This window comes from Branchiostoma floridae, chromosome 2 (genome assembly GCF_000003815.2).
Source record: "Branchiostoma floridae strain S238N-H82 chromosome 2, Bfl_VNyyK, whole genome shotgun sequence".
NCBI lineage: Eukaryota > Metazoa > Chordata > Leptocardii > Amphioxiformes > Branchiostomatidae > Branchiostoma > Branchiostoma floridae.
Window position 1 is genome coordinate 11,090,610 of NC_049980.1, and position 22,843 is coordinate 11,113,452.

General features: G+C 40.3%; 2 protein-coding genes and 2 long non-coding RNA genes across 4 annotated transcripts in view; 2 read left to right on the top strand and 2 right to left on the bottom strand.

The window, feature by feature from the left end:
• The window catches only part of LOC118409546 (myosin regulatory light chain, smooth muscle-like), a gene marked incomplete in the record, with an annotated part of 5,589 nt that extends 276 nt beyond the window's left edge, over positions 1-5,313 (bottom strand). Inside the window, 6 exon segments of the mRNA XM_035810648.1 lie at positions 24-332; positions 486-534; positions 826-1,006; positions 2,946-3,021; positions 3,289-3,381; positions 5,158-5,313. Coding sequence (XP_035666541.1) covers positions 219-332; positions 486-534; positions 826-1,006; positions 2,946-3,021; positions 3,289-3,381; positions 5,158-5,160 — 516 coding nt within the window.
• Positions 5,314-7,985: 2,672 nt separating this feature from the next.
• Positions 7,986-15,590, top strand: LOC118409995 (phospholipid scramblase 1-like). The gene is made up of 9 exons (XM_035811440.1): positions 7,986-8,139; positions 10,559-10,793; positions 11,409-11,486; positions 11,807-11,883; positions 12,607-12,743; positions 12,941-13,061; positions 13,448-13,550; positions 14,178-14,236; positions 14,466-15,590. The coding sequence occupies exons 1-9, from the start codon at positions 8,128-8,130 to the stop codon at positions 14,493-14,495; spliced, it is 852 nt and encodes a 283-aa protein (XP_035667333.1). The 5' UTR covers positions 7,986-8,127; the 3' UTR covers positions 14,496-15,590.
• Positions 15,591-16,155: 565 nt separating this feature from the next.
• On the bottom strand, positions 16,156-18,903 carry LOC118409996. The gene is made up of 3 exons (XR_004830511.1): positions 18,842-18,903; positions 17,226-17,329; positions 16,156-17,036 (listed from the first exon to the last, which is right to left on the bottom strand). It is a non-coding gene; the product is annotated as an uncharacterized LOC118409996 (long non-coding RNA).
• Positions 18,904-20,932: 2,029 nt separating this feature from the next.
• Positions 20,933-22,741, top strand: LOC118410002. The gene is made up of 2 exons (XR_004830512.1): positions 20,933-21,288; positions 22,472-22,741. It is a non-coding gene; the product is annotated as an uncharacterized LOC118410002 (long non-coding RNA).
• The last annotated feature ends 102 nt before the right edge of the window (positions 22,742-22,843 follow it).

Below are 22,843 nucleotides of genomic sequence, written 5' to 3' on the forward strand. Positions count from 1 at the left end.
ATTTTTAGAAATCAATATCTAACGGTTGTTCAAACTATACCCCCGTACCCTGTCATAGTTTTGACCCACATGAGCGACGAAATTTGTACCTGTAACAGGTGGTAACCTTTTCATATAGCTGACAATGCGCCGACCAACGTGGAGGAGAGATGATGTACAAGAGACAAATTCTGTCGGATCATGTGGAGCAAACTCTCATTATCCATTTATCTGATCTATTACTCGTCGACGTCCTCTTCCTCGCCACCCTTCAGGAAGCGGCAGAAGGCTGGGTAGTGGAAACGGCCCTTCTTATCGACAACGTGTCCGGCACCGGCCAGCAGCTGATTCCACTGGTGAAGAAATAGGGGGAAAAGTAGTTAGTACATTTACTACATATCAAACGAACAGGTGTTTCAATAATATAGGGAGTTACTTTACAAATACGTCATTGTCCAACACACTACGATCTTTATAATCAAAGAGCTGCGCCAGAAGATTCTCACCTCTTCCTCCTTGAACTTGTCACCCTTCTCACAGAAGACTTCTTTGACTCTGAAGAATAAGTGATGAAAAACATAACGTGTGAAGATGAGTATGAGTGAAATGCAGCATCCTAGGATATCAGCTAGAAGGTAGACAAAAACGGAACGTCGTGGCAAAGGTTTTCCTCAAACTCAGATCGCTATACTGTTCAATTATCGATCTCAAAGTCTTTCTACAGTAACAGTGAGTCTCTTTCCTCGGACGCCAGTCTTCAAAACGAATGTTCACCGCTATCTCCTTGTACATTATTTCCAACTTCTTAGTTTATTGCCTTGAAGTGGCCGATAAAAAAGTACGTACAGGGCCTTTGGTAGGAATCCCTTGTTCCTGGGGTCGAACTGCTTGAAGGCACCCTGGAGGGCACTCTCGGGGTCAGAGCCGGACATCTTGGATCCGAAAAGGGCCAGGAAGACGGTGAAGCTGATCGGTTCTGATGCCTCTCCTATCATCCTGTTCACCTTCTCCTCATCTGGGGGCTTACCTGGAGAAGCGGGAAGGATAACGTTTTATTTCCGTGTGAATATCATAATTTTGGGTTTTCATCAGATCTTATAACGCACCATTACGCGATGTGTATATGACAGAACATCATAACAAGAAACACAATTTTGTTAGATTAGAACCCTTGGTAGAGTACATGTATCATTGATATCATTGTCATTTGTTTGTCACCACATACCTCTCAATATGATAGGAACAGCTATAGATCAGCTAATATATTACAAAATAAGACATAAAGAAAGAGAAAATTTTAATTCTTCTCAACTAGAAACATTTCATTGAGATTTTATGAATCTTAGTGTTGGAGAAATTTTCTAGTTTCGGTGGATACTTGTTTTGGAAATTTCCTAATATCTTTGACTGCTTGGAATCTCCCCGTATGTATCTAATGTACTTGATCTAAAATGGTTGGCACATTGAAGCCATTTGGAACCATTTTTTCACACTTTATCTTCGCTACAAGCATGTGTATGTTAATACCACATTCATACTCAACTATTTATTTCATTACACTTATTTTTTTCTAATGCGAGATAAATCTGATGGCCTGTGGGTATACGCTTTGTTCAGGAACAACGTAGCATATCAAGTAGAAGATTATTACAAAATAGGGTACGGTTTTTACGTATTCTAACGTTATAGCTGTGAGTATGGTATCTGTCTGTTTATCTTTTGATGGGCTTATACCAATCCCATCTCATGCTTGTTCGGAGGCCATTTTGCGTAAAATGATAGCATAAATATGTTCGTGTTCAGGGCAAAATGGTTGAGCTAATTTTGGCGCCACATAGATGAATGTGCAAAACCCAAGCTAAGGAGGACAAAAATAAATCCATCGGACACCGGAGCTCCCGAGTTCACAGCATGCTCAGCAGCCGCCATGTTGTTTCACCTGTCAAATGCAAATCATGGGGCAAACTTTTTCTCTGGACGCTAGATCACAAATTGTCCTCTAAAAGTTGATATGAACCATTTTCAGTTGTATGCAAAGAGGATTTTGTGACGTCCTTTGTGTCGAAATGTTACAAAGTATATTTCAGTGATGGTCCTGTTCTGTTTGCATGTGGACTTGGGGTATCAAATGACATCACTCTAAAATAACTGTCACCGATACATACATGCCCGACTAGTAACATATGATACCATGTCCTCGTGAACTATTTCTCTATGTAATTTTCGACTGCAACTTTTCCACCGTTCTTTCTTGTGAGACAACTATTTGTATGATTTGGAAGACCTACTTGGAAATCCAGCAACCCTTAGATTTATTTCCTGTGCATGTACCAGAAATTAATTTTGTTCTCTCTAAAGCGATTGAATACAACTAAATGAATCGTTAATTAAGTAGACAAAAAAATCTCACAAACTACTCCCTGTCCCACACATCCCAAATGGCCTGGACTCGTAACTACGATATCTCGAAACAGAATTATTAAACAAACACACCGTAAAAACACTTCACCATATTTGGTCATTGGGCCGAGTAACTGACAGGAGGCATTGAAATAACAATACCCCCCTATAACAACTACATGCCGATACTTTCGCCGGTTATTTCTAAATATACTCACCGCCACATACTTAACTGGATTCCACCATCTATAAAACACATGGACCGCTGCCCATCTCTAGTCTCTATGTGTGACAGCGATGGTCCATGGGCGGATGTTCTTTACTAGTTATTTGCACGACATGTATAGATTTTGGAAAGTTTAACACTCGGCCATCATTATGGCACACAAGGATACCATTTGCAACAAAAGCCTTTGGAGTTGCGCGAGGAAAATGGAAACTCATTCGTTTGAAATATGACAAGAGTCTCTCATACCCACGCTATTTTTGTCCCAAATTGTTAAGATGGACAGCATAATATTCTCGTCATCAAAACTAGTTTTAAAAGATCTCAGTGCGTGACATACCCAGGGAAGCGAAGGTGTCCTTCATGTCTTCCTTGTCGCAGAAGCCATCTCTGTTCTGGTCCAGAAGAAGGAATGCCTGTAGAGAAAGAAAGGGCACAAATTTTACTCAACAGTTACATGTTTGTGTACATGGCTTCTAACTTTAGCAAAGACCGATATTTGAATCGTCAGAAAACAACATAGAATGTTTATGAAATCAACAAACCGAGTTATCAATCTTTTATTCACATAGCATTTTGTGAAGGAAACAGCGATGTGGCACTCATACATCTACTGCATATTGTGGCATATACGTCGTTTTGCACCGATGTAACATGATTGACAACAAGTGTATTTTTCTCACCTCCTTGAACTCTTGCACCTGAGATTGCTCAAAGACGGCGCCGACATTGGTGGTGGCGCGCTTGCCTCCCTCACCTCCCTTCTTCTTACGGCCCTGTTCGGAGAAAAATAGTTTGAAGTCAACAATACAATTTTGACTATTTCAATGGATATATCAATTGTTTAGTCTTGTCAGACCATCGCTCTTTCCAATTTTCAAAGCTGTATTACTTGCCCTGTTTACAGGATTCTTTCTCTGTGAGAGCCATTTTAATCCTACTTTCCTAATATTTTCATGTGCATTGTTGGCAGGCCTTTACAATGTATCAATATGTATGCATTGTTGATCTAATGTTTATGATGATTTAGTCCCAGGCAGGCCATTTGGCCTTGGTTTGCCCTGGGATTCCATGAAGTACAGAATGTTGTTCCAGTTGGCAACACTGACTTGCGCTCCGTGTTAGTATGACGTGTATTTCTCAGGTCCCGGCTTTGTTGCCCTACCATTGTGTCTGTAAGTACTTAGCAGTGCGACAATATTTAAGGCATGTATCGACTATGAAAGGCAACACATTGATTTAGATCAGATCGGAGGGCTTTCTGAGTGTAAGCTGTTTTTCTTCGGATTTGCTACTAAGGTTGCAACTGCACATGTATTCGCTTATCTTTGTAGTAAATCTGAAATGAATTTACCTCAGCCAATTACCTTGCGCTTTGTAATTAAGCCCGTTGTAATCAGTTGTTTTAAGATTTTCTGTCTCCTCTTTGTGAGCTATGTTCTTCCAAATTCCGGTTTCTAATTTTATACCTATCATGTGACTCAACCATCATGATCTACATTCCAATACAAATGATTTTACCACTGGTTTTATCCTACCAGCTATTAAAGTTTCACATTTCGCATTTCAAAATAGTTTTTGTACCGGTTGAATAGAACTAGTACCAGTGGCTTCCTGTTTAGTTTGTGTATTGATCACTTCAATTGAGAAAATGTTTACATTTTTGGCGGGCTAGGCCTAATGGACCGCAGCCAATAAGAAAACAGGCATTCCGGAATTTCAAACTGAACACGGGCGCCGAGAAATCCTTGTGAGGAGGCTTCAATAAGAGTTGAACCACCGAAACGATCATTTCATGACAGTCAAATGTTAAGTTTATCATTCGCATCTCCGATTGTGCACCTGTCCTTTAATCAATCACCGAGATGTCTATGAGGTCAACTTCTGGAGTATTCAACGGTACAGAGGCTCAGTTTAAAACATATTCAAATCCCGGATATCCGACACATGCAGTTCTAAAAGCCCCTAGCATAACAGCTATACTTGATATCCATGATGTTCAATTTTGTGTCGTTGTAAAATAACTGACCTAATTCTCATAATAAGCCCATTCTCGCAGCATATTTTGGAGACTACAGGGGGAAGGGAACTAGAAAAAATATATCAAATGACTATTGGCCGGAAGCTTTGATGTTGAAGTGATGAAGTTGCCTGTAGATAGGAATTAGGGCTTCCCCCCCGGGTGATCTGAAGTTCAATTGGTCTCAGCGACCCGCGGTGAATGCCAGAAATTTATAGCCATGGCCGTTGGTCACCGAACACACCGAGGACCTATGCACTAGCTTTTATGACTTCCGAATTGTAGCTTTTATGAAGGGCACATCCCTACCGTTAGGGGTCAGTTAAGTGGCTGTGGCTGTCAGATATGCTTGAGCCATGTAGTTAACATGTCTACTTCTATAGGATAGACTTCACTGGTATATGGACCGTACGAGAGCAAAAAGAAGTTTCCATTCAAAGTTTACAACGATAAAGCAAGTAATCTTTCTCATAGTGAATACAACGACAGAAAGCGTAAGAACAGTATACAATACAGGATAAAAGGCACTTACCATTTTCGTTCAAGATAATCAGAGGCACCGAACCAAAAGACAATCTACAGGCGCGAGCTCTTGTCGGACAAGGAATCTACTCAGAGAACTGCTCTTTATGTACGAAAATGTCAGCAATTTTTAATCCGCCACTCTGCATATTCGCCAAACAGACCCTGAGCCCTGATTGGTCTATAGTTGACAGGCGTTTGACAAATCGACCGTTTTTGGAAAGTGTAATTTTGTAGCTTGTCCCTGTCAAGGCTCCAGTTCCCAGAATACGCAAATTCCGGGGCCACTTTATCCCAGTAGAGGGAAGCACTTATTTTTTGTTCCACAGAAAGCCACTATTTGCAAAAACAATAAAATCAGAAATTTTCTCGAACATCTAAAGTTTATCTTTCATGTTCAACTTTTCTTAAAACAATTTATAGTGAAATTATTTGTGGGCATCACAAGTCACTTTATTCGAAATGTTTACCCCTCTTGATGTTTTGGCACTTTCCAATCGTCCTCTTTAGTTCTGCATAATTCTGGAAAAGCATGCAATCGCCGATACATGATACCGTGTTCGCGTCTGTCTCCAACGTCAAGTCTGCATGATAGATGAGATTTGACATACCGCCCTGCTGAAAAATTATACAAGGGATACGCGCCTAGAAACGCGTATATATAGAGCACGACACACACACACACACAACTTCGTTTGCTTCGTTTCTTAAAAGGATCGCAGACCAGTCCTTGCGTTTGTCCTGTTAGCAGGTGGCTCGGATGTGGTAGCCATGGCTGCAAAATGGTAGGAGTTGAATGGGGTGTTGATTTAGGAGGTCCTGTCACAGTAACCGATCAGCACATTTTATGCGATCTTCCTGAAGACCGACTGCGACCGATGGCGGCACCCCGGACTTCACGGCTTAGGAGCCTGCTGGCGATTGTGGTCTTTATCCTGCCATGGCCTCGGACCTCTCCTGTCGTCTATGTTCTATTGTGTACAGCTAGCACTGAATGTATGTTCCGTGTAAGGGACGGAAGCACTTAATTCAGAGCGCGAACGGACATGGGCAAGGCAGTTGCACGGTTGCTGTGGTTTCACGCAACTTGCATGCAAGAAGCCACAAGCTTGCTGTCCTTCTGCCGAAGACAGTTCTTGCGGAGTGTTAGACAACGATTAACCCATTCCGGGGTTTCTATGATCTTTGGGCTTGGAAATTTGCCTCCTGTACGTGACAAGTCCAGCTGCCAGAGACAGAATATGATCATCTTTGTAGTTCAAGGGCTTGGAAAGTCATTCAGATGATGTTACATAGACATAGACATAGAGATGCTATATCCTGAATCAGAAATAGACTGTACATGAGCGCGGACATACAATAGTAGTAGAAAACTGTTTGATATAAAAAGGACCAAACGGTTTTGTCACTCGAACAACTGTCAGAAATGTGGAGTGTTTAGAATGGTGGTGACAAACGGGAGCGATCGGGCACAAGTGGGGCCCCTCCCCGACAGGGCCCAACAATTTGTCAGCAAATTTCGCGCGAGCCGAAGCCACCAAAGATGAACACACAGCCCCCCACACAAAGGTTATCTAAGGATAGAAATGTATAGAAAGTATAAGATCACGTGTTTTATATATCCTATCGTCATTTATTTGATGAGAAATTTTATTCGGATGAACTTCTGCTCACAACACGCACGCATGTTCGTCCAGAGGTCAGGTTCAGTTGATCTCAGTTCCCCAGGCCAGCGCACAGTGTCATGATAAAAGTGACGTCAACGAGACCCAACCATTTAAAGACAAACAAGCATCAACAACAATAACAACAAAACACAACGGAAAAAAAGAAAAACATGTTTTCTTTAGGGATCTGGATTATAAAACTATGAACCTCGCACTTTGCATAATTGCCGCTAGATGTCACTATAGCTAGAACTGCGACAAAGTATCCATCCAATAATGATCATACTTAAGCAGGGACTTGAGCATCACTTTATTCCCAAAACTTTCATACTACACGAATATTCGTAGTGCAAACACAGGTAAACGCTATATGAACGTATTGCCAGAGCGCCTATTTAAACGGTCATTTACTTAGTATTTCCTCTTTGAGCGTGGAAGTTGAAATGAAACTTTCGATGAAGATCTTCATCGAAAGTTTCATTTGAACTTCCACGCTGGTCATCACTGAAAGAAAGCGATCTTCTATCAAATAATTCGCTTTGAAAGGGGTTTAAAGTCCTTTTTTATCGAAAATTTTGCAGTAGAAGTTATCGGATGTGTCAGAGAAACAACGTAGACCGGGACTTGTATTTCTTATGCAAGTCACGTATTTGGATTTTCAATCATTTGGAAGCGGAACGCAAACAAAAAAATTTTGTTCAATGTAACAACGTGCAGCTAAAATAACGGCTATCTTTACGGGTAGACTTTCACCAAAATTTACGCGACGCGGGTGTCCTGTCAGATTTCCGGGCGGTGTCTAAAGAGGTCCCGATAGCGGCGTCCCGATAGCGGGAAATTTCACCGCTAACGCGAAAACCGTAATTTTAAGTGAATTGCACACACACAAAAATGAGCAGACATAAACACCGAAAATAAACCGGATCTTTACATCTGCTTGGCCATTAGATTGTGGTTCTTGACATCAGCAGGGCGTGGCTTCGTGACGTCACTTTGACCTGTCGTATGTTGGGGGACCGTCCATTAGATCTCTTAGACAAGCAACATGACTAATCATGACAACATCACCTACAACACTTTTTGCGTGTATTAAAGATAGCACAATTTTGTTAGTAGTCAATAGTCATAGTTTGGAAATATCAAGGACTTTTATGAGATAATTTTCCACCCTATTTGGTGTTAGCGGTTTGCCCCGACCTGGTTTACGGTACGTGTTCAGTGAAAGCAGAGCGCCAGGGTGGGCTTGTCACACTTTGTCAGTTTACAAATTTGCCACTAAAACCGTGACGGAGTTCGTTGTTTGAGGGTACAACATGGGAGATCAGGTAAGCCTGCTGGAGACAGCATGACAAGGTTTGATTGTTACTTGATATTTAACCCGTAAACATTCAGTTTGATGCCGTTTCGAATTCCCTCTAACGTTATATCTATCTATCACATCAGTATCAGCCGCCACATGCAGAAAATTGCTCGTATAAAACTTGACACAGTTCCAAGACATTTACCCTAGCTCAAGCTCGATGGATACTAAAACTGATAACCCCCGCGACGTATATGTAAATAACCGTGGTCCTGTAATGTCAAAACTTTTGTGGAGTTGTAGATTGTGTAGTTTATCCGTTCAGGTCTTCTGCAGCTGCCACAAAAGCACTAACTTGGGCCATACTGAGTTGATTGTATGGATGACATCCACTGGGCATCCCAAAACTGATGCGAGCGTGAAAAATGCCTTCATGATAAAATCAGTATGTCTAAGTGTTCAGGAAGATTAAACATTTGACTGAACATGCAGAATATGAATGCCTAACACTTTATTTTCATTCTGTCACTTCGTCTTTGACTTGGAAGACTTTGCTCAATGTACAAAATGTAATTTTCTGCTTTAGGCCAAGAAATCAAGAATAGCAATAAAAAATTCCTGAAATGGTGACGATTGTTGGACATGGGACGAAAATTGATCCACATAATCAATGGATAAACCTAATCATATGTTATGTATAGCTAGTAAGAAAGTTATTATCATAACTAAGTATTCCTGCTAATCTGCCCCATATAACAACCTTCTATGGGATGGATGCTTGTTCCTGAGAAACTCGTCAACCAGATAATTTTATAATTTTCCATCTTGTCATCTGTTGAGGGAGTAATTGTTTCCTTTATTCCTTTATCTGTATTGTGAGCCCTCATAATTTAGGTTGATTGGTTGGTTGGCGAGATTTTCAGGTTTTATGAAATTTATTTGCAAAACCTTGTTGATTTAAACTTGAACACATATGGATGGTAATTGTGATCGCGGTGGAAGCAGAAATGTTTGGTACAGCTGACACTGATGCAACCTAAAACCTAAGCTAATACTGACCCAGACTACAATTTTAAATTTGTCCACACTTCCTTCCTACTGCAACAGTTGTTTCCTTCATTTTTCGACCTAGCCTGGTCCTAAACTTTGTACGAGTACGTGTACTCTGCAGCTATATGATAGGTATGGATACCTGAGACCCTTGTCAACCATCGGCAGTGTAGAGTGCACTTCCCTAATGCAATAGCGTAAACATGCCATACAAATACATTGGCTGTGTGTGTACATTTTAGGTGAGGCCTCAAGAGTTAGAGGTAAAACAGAGGTCACACAGCAATGAGTAACTCATAAATTCTTGTTTGTCACGTCTGCCATTTTAGCTTGTTTCAGTCTTGACAGCAATAAAATTCATTTGAATTCTAACTTTTTGCTATCATTTTGTGGGCTCCTTCAAATGAAACTTTTCAAGTGAACAATCTCTCATCGACAGTTGCAGTTGGTAATTATTGACCAATGTATGACTGTTAGTCATCATCAGGTGGTTAAGCAAAGTACATGTAGGTTAAAGGGCGAAAAGTATGGTTACCATATATAGCCTGGAGTCTTATTAGCTTTGGTCCGCTAGCCTGGAATTCAGTCTTGATCACCAGAGGGCTCATTTTCCTTAGCCTCCTTTGCAGACTGTCCTCTAGCTAGGAGCATTAGAATTAACTTTTTGAAGCACTGATTCGCAACTTGTGGGAGATCATTTTCTCTACAGAAAAGTTGCAAACGATGCAATTGAATTTTAAATTTATTCTTTTTAAATCTAATTGCATTTTATTTGTAAGTTCTGACTGGACAGAGCATGGACAATTGCGGACAAATGGACAAGATGCGGACAATTTAAACAATAGACTATTTGAGTAAGAATTGCGACAAAGTGTTGCGTAAAGTAAAGACATAAATAAAAGATATAACGTAAAGTGATATATAGTGTAAATTCATTTATTTTCTTAGAGACATTGTTAAAATGTGGTGGAAAGTGCATTTTCACTGTCATGAATTTGCAATAAAAAAATAAAACCACGGCAAAGATTTACGCAAACTTGTGCGTAAAAGTCCATTTCAGCATTTTATTATTTCACCATTTCTCGGAGGTAGTAAACTTAAAGGTCGCAATATCCAATATTGAGTACTGTGTATTGGTATAATTCTTAGTCAAACTGTTTTGAGCTGTGTTCTAACACAAGGAAAATACTCACCATAAATTTTCAGTTGATCTTGTCGACTGTCATCAGATGACTGATTCACTACGCTGACATTCCGGAAGTCGGCAGTGATGGCAGGAGCGAATCAAAAGTGGCTGAATTACAGAATCTACCACCGTTTATACAGTCATTGAGAGTTGATACGACCTGATGTATATTGCCCCTAATGATAGAATTCTTGTTTTCCTGTGGCAGCCACCATCCTACCAGGCCACAGAGCAGCAACCAGGCATGCAGCAACCGGCCATGCCACAGCCAGCCATGCAGCAGCCGGTGATGCAACAGCCAGGGGTGATGCCACCCCCTGGGGGAATGAAGGGGCAGTGGGTGCCACCCCCCCAGCAGGCCATCCCAGGATGCCCCCCTGGTCTGGAGTACCTGACCCAGGTGGACCAGCTCATCGTCCACCAACAGATTGAGCTGTTTGAAGGTAAGACTGTACTAAAAATTCTTTGTTGAGTGTTTTTTATTTTCTATTGTATGAAGAAAAAGCATTTCATGCTGTTTTAGATGAAAGCTGTTGAAACAACTCTGCAGTACAGTTAGTGATAACGTTACATTGGAAACACATTTTTTGGGGTGATGAATTTGCAGTGGAGAGGTCTCTCTAAAAACTGCAGAAACGAAACCGCCCATGAAACTTTCATTATTTACATAGCATAAACACATCCCACAGTAACTCATTTCTGCTCAAGTCGAAACAACTGTTTTGATGCAGCAGATAACAGTTATAGCCAATCAAATGTTTTAAAAGTACTGAAACAACTCAGGGAGTAGAAACAGAAAGAAACATCCTGACACTCGCATCGATCCCGGGCCCCAAGCTTGCTAATCCAGATGCTAAACCATTCAACCAAAAGGCTTATAATAAGTCTTTTCAATTGGCATCTTCAGTTTAGCAGTCCTTGAACCCCACTGTTATGATACACAGAGAAATTAAAAGCACAAATGAATTTACTTTGCACTTTGCAGAAACTTAAGATGCTATAGAGTCATCTTTAGTAATTATAATGATTTAACCAAAATGCCTTTTACTTTTATCCAGCTTTTACCAACATCCAAATGGCAAACAAGTACGCTGTGAAGAATTCCATGGGACAGCAGATATTCTTTGCCTATGAAGGTATATCACATGTGATTTTTTGTTGCTAAGCTTACACATGCACCGTATACTGTCACATTGAATTGTAAAAAAATTTGTATATTGTACTTTTTTAGATATCCGATATTCATTTCTTAACTGTAACCTGGGAACGAATTATACTTGAATGAGTCTATACCTGGGTAGTTCTTGCAACACAAAATTTGTAACAGCAATGCTTTTCAAGTTTGTTGATTGATTGTTATTAAAGTTTAAAAAAAAGAAGTATTTTCTAACCTGTGTTATTCACATGTATTGAGTCATACTGTCTTAACAGTGTTGAGTTCCCTCTCCTTCCTCAGACTCTGAATTCTGCATGCGTTTCTGCTGTGGACCCAACCGCAGCTTTACCTTCCATATCCTTGACAATGCTGGGCATGTATGTATATCAGGATTGTGGTTAAGGCACCAGTCAATGTAAGACCAAAGGGGCTGTAAAGAGTCATGAGCAGGGGTTGCAACTTTTATTTTTTCCCATCTAACACTAGTACTGTGATACACAAGACAACCTGCATGGTTCCACGTTAACTGTTTCTACATGACGTTGCTCACTCAGAGTCCAATTGAAATCCCTGTTTAGACTTACAGTGACAGGTGCCTTGCTAAATCTGTTACCTATTTTATTAATGCTACTTCATTGATTCCAGAATGAGATACATGCTCATGATGTGGACCAATCACTGCTTTGCAATGCAAATCCTAGGTAATGCTGGGTAGGTTTGATTTCTCTGATTTGCTTTGATTTACACAATTTGATTCTGACTGATTCATTGATGATCCTGTAGATTGATAAATCCACTTACTAATTCTTCATCATCATCATCATCATCATTATCACTAATTCTCCAATTAGTAAAAAATACTGATAGATATTGATTGACACCTTGCTACCATGGCAACATAATGTACAGCCTAGATACACTTGAATTCTTTTTAGAATGAAAGAAAATTGTTTTCCTGCCAAAAGAGCAAGCATCATATGCTATACCTTGATAACAGGATGACTGCATTGCATGTACCTTTACATGATGCATCATATGTACCAACATGACATTCCATCTGCCCCACTCCTCTGTTTTTACCCTGCCCCCTGGGTTCCTAGGAGGTGATGCGTATGCGGCGTGAGTTTAAGTGCTGTGCAGGCTGCCCGTGGTGTGCCTCGTGCGCCCGTGACTGCTGTGCCTACGAGGTGTACGTGGAGTCACCTCCAGGACAGCTCATCGGCATGGCCATCCAGTCGTAAGTCATATCTAACATACATGTGTCTATTATACCAAGTTCATAGAAGTTAAGAGATTATTAAAAATGCATGTAACATTTTATAACGGTTGCTATTTGGATGATGACAGTGGCCCCTTGTTTGAGGGACTTAATCCAATTTATAGGGTTTCAGCTTATTGCTGCAGTATTTGATATCAATAATTTGTATATTCCAGTGGGTCCAAGTGGAAGCCCCACTATGAGATCCTGAATGCCAATGGAGAGTCTATCTTCCACCTGTGGGGCCCCTGCTGTGTGTGGAACGGGGCCTGCTGCACCTGTGATGTGGACTTCAATGTAAGTGTCTCTGTATGACTTCAAAACTATGGCAATGATATGATATGATTTTAATGTTTATCATTTAAATTTTTCAATCATGAATATCACTGTTTGTACATGTACCAGTATATCTCTTCTTCATGTAATAATCACTGGCAGAGATGAAAATGAATCATGATTTAAGTTTAAGATTTCCAAATTTGAACGTAATAAACATTAACGTTATATGATAATGATTGATGATGATTGGCAGACAAAAATATCTCCTCAGGTAGAAACAAACTCTAAGCCAAAAAAAAGACCAGACTTCTACTAGTAACTTTATTGCTACAATATTTGTCATGATATTAGTGGAGTTAATCAACTTCAATGATTCACACCATCTTTGCCACTGTTCCCTGCAGGTGTATGGTACTGACCAGACCACAGAGATTGGGAAGATCACCAGGAATTATGCCGGCTTTGGCAGGGAGTTCTTCACCCAGGCCAACCACTACAGCATGTCATGTAGGTCACATTCTTGTCTCATAGGGCCTGCCGTGTGAGTCAAGTTGATGAAGAACTGTATTTACCCCATCCTGTCTACTTACTTAATGTGGGTATTAAGCTTCCTTAGCAGGCTGTACCAGTCAGGCTTTTGGGGGGGCTTATATGAAATGTTTGTTTTTTCTGATGGCATGACAGTTCTATTGCACTCAGTTCCTTGTGGCCTCACATTGAGTGTGGTAGAAGAGCATTATACAATGTATTAAAAAAGACTCATGGAGCCAATGCTTAAGAGACTACTAGTAGTGTATTCTGAATGGTGATTGTTTGTTTGAACCTTAATTTATTAATGGTGATTGTCTGATATCTAACTGCATGTTTGCCTCACAGATTATGTATCATTTCTGATGGATGACAGTTTCTGTACTGTCTGATCAGGTTCAAATTACTTAAGTGCTAGAAATACCCACACTTGCACATGCAACCACCACATTTAGCTTGGTGCAACTTAATTTCAAACCCAGGCAGTGCAGTGCGCAACCTGAAAGTTTGCAGTTGTAACGTTGCTTTTTCCCCAGCTACTGTACATAAGTCAGTCTCCAGTAATTTACCACTCTCATGTGTTGTTATGTTTGCCCCCCTCCCCAGTCCCCATGGACCTGGATGTGAAACTGAAGGCTGTGCTGATGGGAGCCATGATCCTGGTGGTAAGTCTGACAACTAGAACAGTTATTGTAATATGGACACCATTGTTATCATGATAATAACTATTGATGTTTTAGTTTTTAACCAGGTAAAATATTATCTCCGTCATTATAAATGTAATATGGATGATTTTATATTTTCTTTTTATTGTGTTAATGTTATAATGAATGTAGAAATGAAGATGTAATATTTTGATGTGATGGAGCACTAACATTTCTCTCTTTTTTTAAGGACTTCATGTTCTATGAGCAGCCGAAGTAAGATGATTTCCACTGTCTCACAAGTGTCTTCCAGGACAACTGTGTGGTACCAGGTCCTTGGTGGTACTCTGTACTCTGGTACAGAAATTGAGAGTAGTGTTTTCTTCATGTATAATTTTGGAGGAATCTTGCCTAATTTGAGAGGAAATGGTTTTGAGAAATTGAGGGTAGTGTTTTCTAAAATGAATATTTTTGTGCCAGTGTAGAATGATAGCAAGAAGACAGGAACCAATTTAATGTATTGCTAAGTCACTGTGTTTAAACAATTATGGCTCTATTTCATCAGGACTTACAACAGTGTTAGACTGTGTCTCTTTTAAAGTATGTGACTACATTGTATACAGCCACACAGGTACTTAATAATCAAACTTGATGTACATAATATTATCATACAAAATGACTAGTCATTATGATTGAATTAAACAAATTTGTTAGTCAGAATACTCAAATTGACTACTGTAGCTTGAAGGTTCTAAAATCTGAAATTCTGAAAGTAAGATATATATGAATGGGTAACAACCTTTACTATCTATGAATCTATATCTAAGAAGAACTGTACCTTTAGCAGTGGTGCTTTATAATTCCACAAGTGATTCTTCTACGTCTTGTACGTTTTTAACCTTCAATAAAAATGTGGAATTAAGTGGTTATAGAGATGTGCCTTCTGATACATGTACTACATTATATGCAAGCCAATTTGCATGTAATTGTGTCTTACAGGTTTTCATGTACAAAGTAGTGTTACATGTTACATGTGCAAATTTAATTTATGTTTTCTGCTGAACTGAATTTGCGTGTACATCTAATATGCAGTGTGCCATATAGCAGTGCCAATTTTGACGTGTGTCAAAACAGTAATCTATCTTTTAATGCATGTCCATCTTTCATTGATAAACTGAATTTTATTGATCTCAGTTACGTGAGTGTACATGTCAGTCATTTGTAGTGACAAAGATGGATGACGACATTACACACATGTGCTACAATTAATGTAACTGCAGCCATTTCCACCCAAAACAGAATCAACAAGCCTTCACCCATGAGTTGAGGCATTCTGTAATTCCTGCTACTCCAATTTGAAAAGATATGAGTCTCATTTATGATCTTGTATGCCAGTTTTCCTTAGTATTGAGAATCTTGTGATGCCAAATACTAGTTTACTATTTGGTGCAGCTACAATGTATATTTACTTGTCAACAAGAAAATTTAAATTGTCACCACCCTCTGATTAGATGGATTGAGTCCTTAGGTAAAGCTTTAAATGACAGAGCTGTGTGTGGCCTGATGACATCATTCTTTGAAATGGCTCTGATTCAGACTTTGAAAGGGATTGTATTCGACATTTCGGATGGTGACATAGAGTGAGCAGCTCTGTGTATGAGGGAGCGCAAGGCATCATCTCCACGTGAGAGACCCCAAAATACAACCAGAGGGGAAGTTGTCTTGTGCTACTAGCTAATAATGAAAAAGAATCATGCTTCCCTTCAGTCAAGGAGAACAAATTCTAAAGAAGCAACTTTCAGTGGCCTTGTTGTCATGAGGTATCTATGCAAACCAGGGCCTACAACTTATGACACACTGGCAGCACACATTATGGCTACACCTGTAGTAATGACCAACTGCCATATTCAGTGACAACAACCAGTAAACACAGAATCAAATGTGGGATGACAGAGTTGGTGTATTCCAAGTTGTATACAGGCTGTTGTACATAGTTGTATGTGATCATGTGCTGTTCACTATTGCAGTAATACAAACAACCATCTGTTTCAAGCAAAGCTTGAACATTTACATTTGTATATCTGAACGTCAAGCAGATGTTGGGAGGTAAGATGAACTTGTCTCATTATCCTCTAACAATCCTCCTATATCAGTGTCACAAGCTTCTCTCCCAACATCTGCTTGGAAAATGACCACCTGTAGTTTAAACAGCAACTCATCAAAGCAAGGACATTTAGTTTTGATCACATATAACACCTAACATGGTACTCTTTTCATCCTTTCATTTTACAGAAGAAAAACTTACTTTATCCTTACATCTAAAGTGAGGCAGGTATTTTTTCTACATGGAACCCCTGCCTCCGAGACTCAGCTTATCCGGTTGATATAAAAACTGCATACTTGATATTTAGAGTGGAAGACTGCAGTGATCATGATACAATTGTCATACATGTACTGGTACTGTACAGGTAACTATTATCGTTATAGACCAATTCCAATCATTGGTCTTGTTACCCTTTACAGCATTACATCTCCTCTAATGGATTGTCATTTACAGAGGAAGGTTACGGCAACAAAGTCGTGTTATATATGTATGTATTACTTTTGCAATACTGTATGTACTTCTTCAAAGATGTATGTAGATGTAGAATGAAGTTGTATATGAATGTACTCATTGATGACAGCTGAAGTCTCATCCCACAATTCTTTAGGGTTTTAGCGGCTCAGCCCTTCATCTTTGATGACTGGAAGCACACCTGGTCACCGGGTGTGTCCAGTCGTCCCGACAACAGTATGGCTGCTCCTGCATCATTGCAGAATACTGAGGAGGTAAAAGTGTAGCCCCCAGTCAGTCTATTACAACTGAATACATTTGTATCTCTTGCCGGTTTTTGTGAAGCCAAATTATCAACTGATGTAATTGTTCTCGATCATATCTGGACGTCTTTCCAGCAAAGTGATTGTTTTACTTGAAAACTGTAAACGTTAACTGAAATCCCTGTGAACTCACCTGGCGGTGCGCCGTCAGTGATGCTCGTCAGGGATGGTGGTCTCCCTGTCGCACGCCTGGCTCGGTGGACATCCATGTAGTTGAAAGCAGTCATCTCTATCCCTCTGGTCAGAAAAAAAAACACAGATTTGTATTAATTATATCAACATTCAAACAGTGAGAACTATGTGATCGCCGGTGAGAGTTTTCAGGCATTGTCTGGTTTCGGTTCATGAGAAGTTTCGGTGTGACGTCACTGATTCTACTTACATGTACAGTGCAGAACGAAATGGGTGTACCTAGTAACATGCATTGGCATAATACCGGCATTAAGACTTACACCGGCCGATCAAAAATAATGGAATTTAGAGAGATCTACACATGCAACAATAGTTATTTCTGAGGTGTGCACACTTCAGACATCTAGGTGTCCAATACATCATTTACAAAGCATCGATAACAATGCATTCGAAGACAACAAGGCCAAAAGTTTTCAGTATCTTTTTCGGGGTAGGCAGCTCGTCGTGGGACGAACACACTGTCACATTCATTGCCAGATTTGTAGATCATAATACACATGCTCATGGCACAAGACGAACATGATTCGACAACAATCTTGAATTTCTGTTGGTGACCTACAACTCATGTAAAAGTGTGAAGAACCGGTTGCATAATAGCCCGGATCTACGACTGAATGGGCAAATGATTGAACGTACGCAGCCATTTTCCCGCCATTTTTATATCTACGCTAACAGTGAAGTGTTACGTCATAGCGGTTGTGACGGACACAAGTTAAATGAAAATTCTTGACAGTATACGTCCGTTTTCTCATGACATTTTGTATGCTCATGCAGGTTTATGTTTTATGCATTTACTAACAGAAAAGGAAGGAACATCAGAGGATGTATAAAGGTACATAGCAACAGTTAATTGTGCCGTGTTTCTTCCGCCGGTATTTTGTACCCCCTCCCAACAACGCGCCCGTTCGCCGTGTAATTCCGCGGCGTGTTACAATTACAATATTACGCTTTTAGCACTGGACAAGAGTGGCAGAAAAGTTACACAGAAGAAGTGGCAAGGGTAACCTATAACAGCAACATGTAACTGGAGAAAATGATGCGTTGACAATTTGTCAAATCAGTATGGCTAGAGAAATCGTCGTAAACGTATCGGTATTGGTATGATAATAGATGTTACCTACTGACGGCAGTAGTAATGTTACACTGGTAAGGTAGAGATCTATCATAAACATATATCATAGTGTTTTGCCTCATCACGTACAATGTATGCAACGATACACGACATTGATACACACGTGCACATTGTTATATTACGCCATATCGTGGCATTGTCTAGGTACCTAATCTCCAAGCAGATCCTACGGTGCCATAAGGTATTATCAAAGCTGGCCAAGGAGGGTAGCCGGCCAAGGGAGTCAAACGGGAAGTTTGATACTATACATTACGCACCGTGGATCTGGTTCGAGATTACAGGTACCGAGGTTAAAGCGTTTTCCACAAATTTACAACAGTTTTCATAGTTTTTGTTTAATATCACATGCAGCGTTGGGAGAGCCCCCGTCCCTCCCTGTTTCAGTAAAATGGGAAACACGAGCGGAGTGAAGGAAAACAGCTTACCTTTCTCCTATTCTGTCAGTGTCAGTGCATTAGTAGCACAGAAACCCCCCAGCCGATAAAGCGCAGTGAGCTCTTTTCAGCTCTTATATACCTTCCATATGCATGACGGGATTCCCCGTTGTTTGTTGGAATGCCACAGTTCAGCCAATCACAGCTCAGAATATGCTTACACCGCAAGCGTTGATTGGTTGGTAATGACTTAACTCTAGGTTTCGGCTCAAGTTTCGCTGATGTTATGTTTTCGTTCGAAACAAGTTTCATCATTACCTGCCTCGGGGTTCCATAGGTCAGGTGGAAAGTCCAAACCATGATAACAACGTTCACGCTGCGTACATACGTTCAGAACGTGAGACCTGTGAACAGTCCGATCAAGGAGGTTAAAAAAATAGAAACCTCCTTGGTCCGATACAGAATAAGTTTCTATGTGGCAGCATCGGGTTTCCCTACGTCGACGTCATGGAAAGTCCCAGTCATAACTGCCGTGCTGGCAAAACGGCACCAAGAATCTTAAAATGTACATGCACAATACACTGTAAAATCCCGGCCGCGAAAATTGCAGTCTCTAACGTTACAAGCCTTTGTGATTCAGTTTAACCCCACACAAATGTCGTCTTTCAGTTCTGCACACCTGAAGCTACTAGCAGGCGTTCGTTCTGGGTGCCATATACGTGCTGTCTAGTGGACTCTCTTTTGATGAATCGTAATTTTTTTATAATACCATTTGACCATGATATCAAGGTTCAGCAAATATTGAACACCCCTGTTTGGCCCTCGCTCAGTAATCGACTACATAGTTTCTCATGGCAGCTTCTCTACCCAGGGGCCTGGCAAAACGCCATCCAGACATATGCAAATTGTGCCACACTTCTGGAAAATCCCGAACTTGAATTAAAATTTAAAGTCTCTGCCTGAGTTCGTTGGTCCGTCCGTAACTGAAATGATTTGAAAAAAAAATAGGTAGTGTTTGACCAACCATTAGTATTACCCGGCAATGCTAATCATGTGGCAAATATTACCCGGTAACATTTCATATTCTAAGGAAATATGGACGAGTACATTTATTCAACATTTTGGTAGCTTGTGTCCACACAAGTTAAACCCTCTGTCAACCCTTCCAACCCTAACGCCTATCGGGATCATTTGCTTGTCGGTATGACAATTCTGGCAATGTCAACGTTTGTCATGGTCCTTTGGTTTTTGGTAACATTTAACGTGCAAGTGAAATTTAAAAGTAGCCCAACATTTCAAAAAGTACAACTCGACTGAATTGATATGATACATGAAACAATCAATAATAGCGAGTACAAAGTTTAGCTAAGCCCTTGTATTCTATCCAGCATGATTGTCTCTGACGATAATTATGCTCTCCCAGAGTGGAGGAATAAAAGGAAAGGAAATGAATGAATGAATGAATGAATGAATGAATGAATGAATGAATGAATGAATGAATGAATGAACGAATGAATGGCCTTAATTGTACATTCATGTCTCGACAGGTTAGGTACGGGTCACTGGTAACAGACATATGTAGAGACAACAAGATACAATTTAACTATTTGAAGGTGCTAAGCTAATAGGATGGTCGACATCTTCTCGCTTCTTTGTACAGGTGTAAATATAGTAACAGATAATGTTTGATATACATGCTGAATATATCAATCCAACATAATTATATGTTGCTGAATAGACTAACATCTATGTCAATAAATGACCATAATCATAGTGCTGAGTATTAGTCAGCCAATGTCGATATCAATATACATGTTCGCTTTATACAATAAGCAGACAGACTGTATACATGGTGAATAACATTGGAAACAAACTGTGGAATACAAATGAAAATGTAAATAAGTTTGGATTTAACCCTGCGTATATGGATGCAAAAATAGTCTCTAAAGACCATTCTGTCATATATCACTTACATTGATGTTGTTCACTTTACATCTCCTTCCTATTCAAGTATAACTGAACTAGAACTATAATTATATGATATGATAAAAAGTACATCATGTTAAATAGTAAGATACAATAACTGAAAATATGTAACAATCTATATCATGTAGCTTAATGCGGCCAAGACATACTACGTTGATTCTACCATCCGTTCCTTGCATTGATTACAAGCACAGGGTAAGTAATGCTGTTTAGGTCCATTTTCAATTCAAACCTGTAGACCATATGAACAGGTAATATGACCAGAAACAGATGTTGAAGAATGAAAAGGCAGCCAAGAACACTATACGGGTCACATAATCAATCTGTTGGCTCAAGTACGTGTGTACATCCGGGTCATTTATGTCAGAGTCAGTGTCAATGACGTCAGAAGTTGCATCTGTGACGTCAGTCACCATGCTACCGTCTGCCATGCTACTGGTATCCTCCGATGATTTGCCGGTGGTGTTCAGGGTGTCGTATCCAGAGGTTTGGCTATCTACCTCGTCATGCAGGTCGAGATTTTCAGAAGCGATTTGAGGGGGATGACTCTCGCGGATGTTGTTCATAACTGGGATTGGACACCTGGGCACATCCACTTCCGGCTCAGGGTGGATTTCCGCAACCACTACTGACAGTTCACCTGGTCCATTATCCATTTTGTAGTCTCGCATGTGGGGCGTATTTCTACCTTCAGAGAAGGAAGTCTCCTGGGTTGGTGGGACGTAAGCAATCCTCCATCCTTGGCCGTCCGCTTGCTCCCACCATATCCCGAGAGGGCTGGAATATTTCGCACGAGGGATGCAGACTTTCAGCTTTCGTGGTTTGTTCTCTACCGGGCGCTGAATAGACAGAATTAGAAAATGTCATAATCAAAAATAATATAATATTGTTTATGAGCGATGATGATAGCAAGGGTTGTGAGTTTTTCTTAAAGATGGAAGTGATCTCCATTAAAGGTACAGAATAAAGTCAAACATGTACAATTTGCCACCGCTTCATAATGACCACCTGGTCAATGTGGCTACCTTTGGTGGTCTCTTAGATGATTTTTCCCACAAGCATTACAGAGTTATGTCTATTGGGAACACCTGTCCACATAGACCAGATTCTATCGGACCTCTGAGTGGTCTTCTTGTGTAGTCTTGACTGTAGTCATCCGGAAATATTTTGGGAATCCAACGTAAGATAATTCTTTAACACCTCCCATCCCCCGGATTGTGCAAAAATAAAACTACTTACCTCTAAGTTCTCTTCCCGTCTGCTGTAAATGTAGTAAACTACGACAGTCTCAGCCAGGGCCAGGACGATGAAGACGAGACAAACGATCAGCCAAATGTCTATCGCTCTTGCAATAGATACCTGCGGGGTAGAAACAAACCAAAATACGGACCGTCAGTGTCGTGATGATGATGATTTTTGTGATACTGGTTTTTATATAGTACAATTTAGGTACGATATCATCGATTGTGGTGCTAATAGTGAAGGATACAAAAGAGTTATGTTACTTCTTACTTCATTGTTGACCTGTATCTTCCTGCATTTGAGAAACAAAACAGTTGAACACATAAAGCTTCGCTAACTCTAAATCAACGTCACCCAAAAGTGGCTTGCAAAGTTGGGAAGTTGGGGCAAGTGCATCTATCGAAACATTACATGTACTTTCGTATTACCCACCCAGAGTATTCTGTGCTTCAGGACGCCCTTAGAGATCATCACCAGGAGTGGGATGATCCCGAGAGTGATGCGGCCGGAGATGGCTTTCTGGTGCAGCGGCAGCCATGTCTGCATGAGAGACGCCACCACGAGGATGAAAGACGGGATGAAAGTAGTGGAGATGTAGATCCACAGGCGCCTGGTCATACCGAGCTTGACTGATACCGTGGTGTAACTGTTGGTGTCTGAAAACAAATCAATCACACACGGTGTCAACACAATTCACATGATTAAAATCATATTGAAACAGTATGAAGCAAAGTTGTGGTGTAATAAGTTTTAACACAAAATATGGACTTTTGATTGTCCATCTTCACTCTCCGCCTGGGAATGAGTAATCCACAACTTCTGTGA

Coding starts and splice junctions, on each gene's coding strand:
- LOC118409995 (XM_035811440.1), top strand. Junction 11,487..11,806: donor GATATTCTTTGCCTATGAAG/GTATATCACATG, acceptor CTCCTTCCTCAG/ACTCTGAATTCTGCATGCGT. Junction 13,551..14,177: donor CAACCACTACAGCATGTCAT/GTAGGTCACATT, acceptor CCCCCTCCCCAG/TCCCCATGGACCTGGATGTG.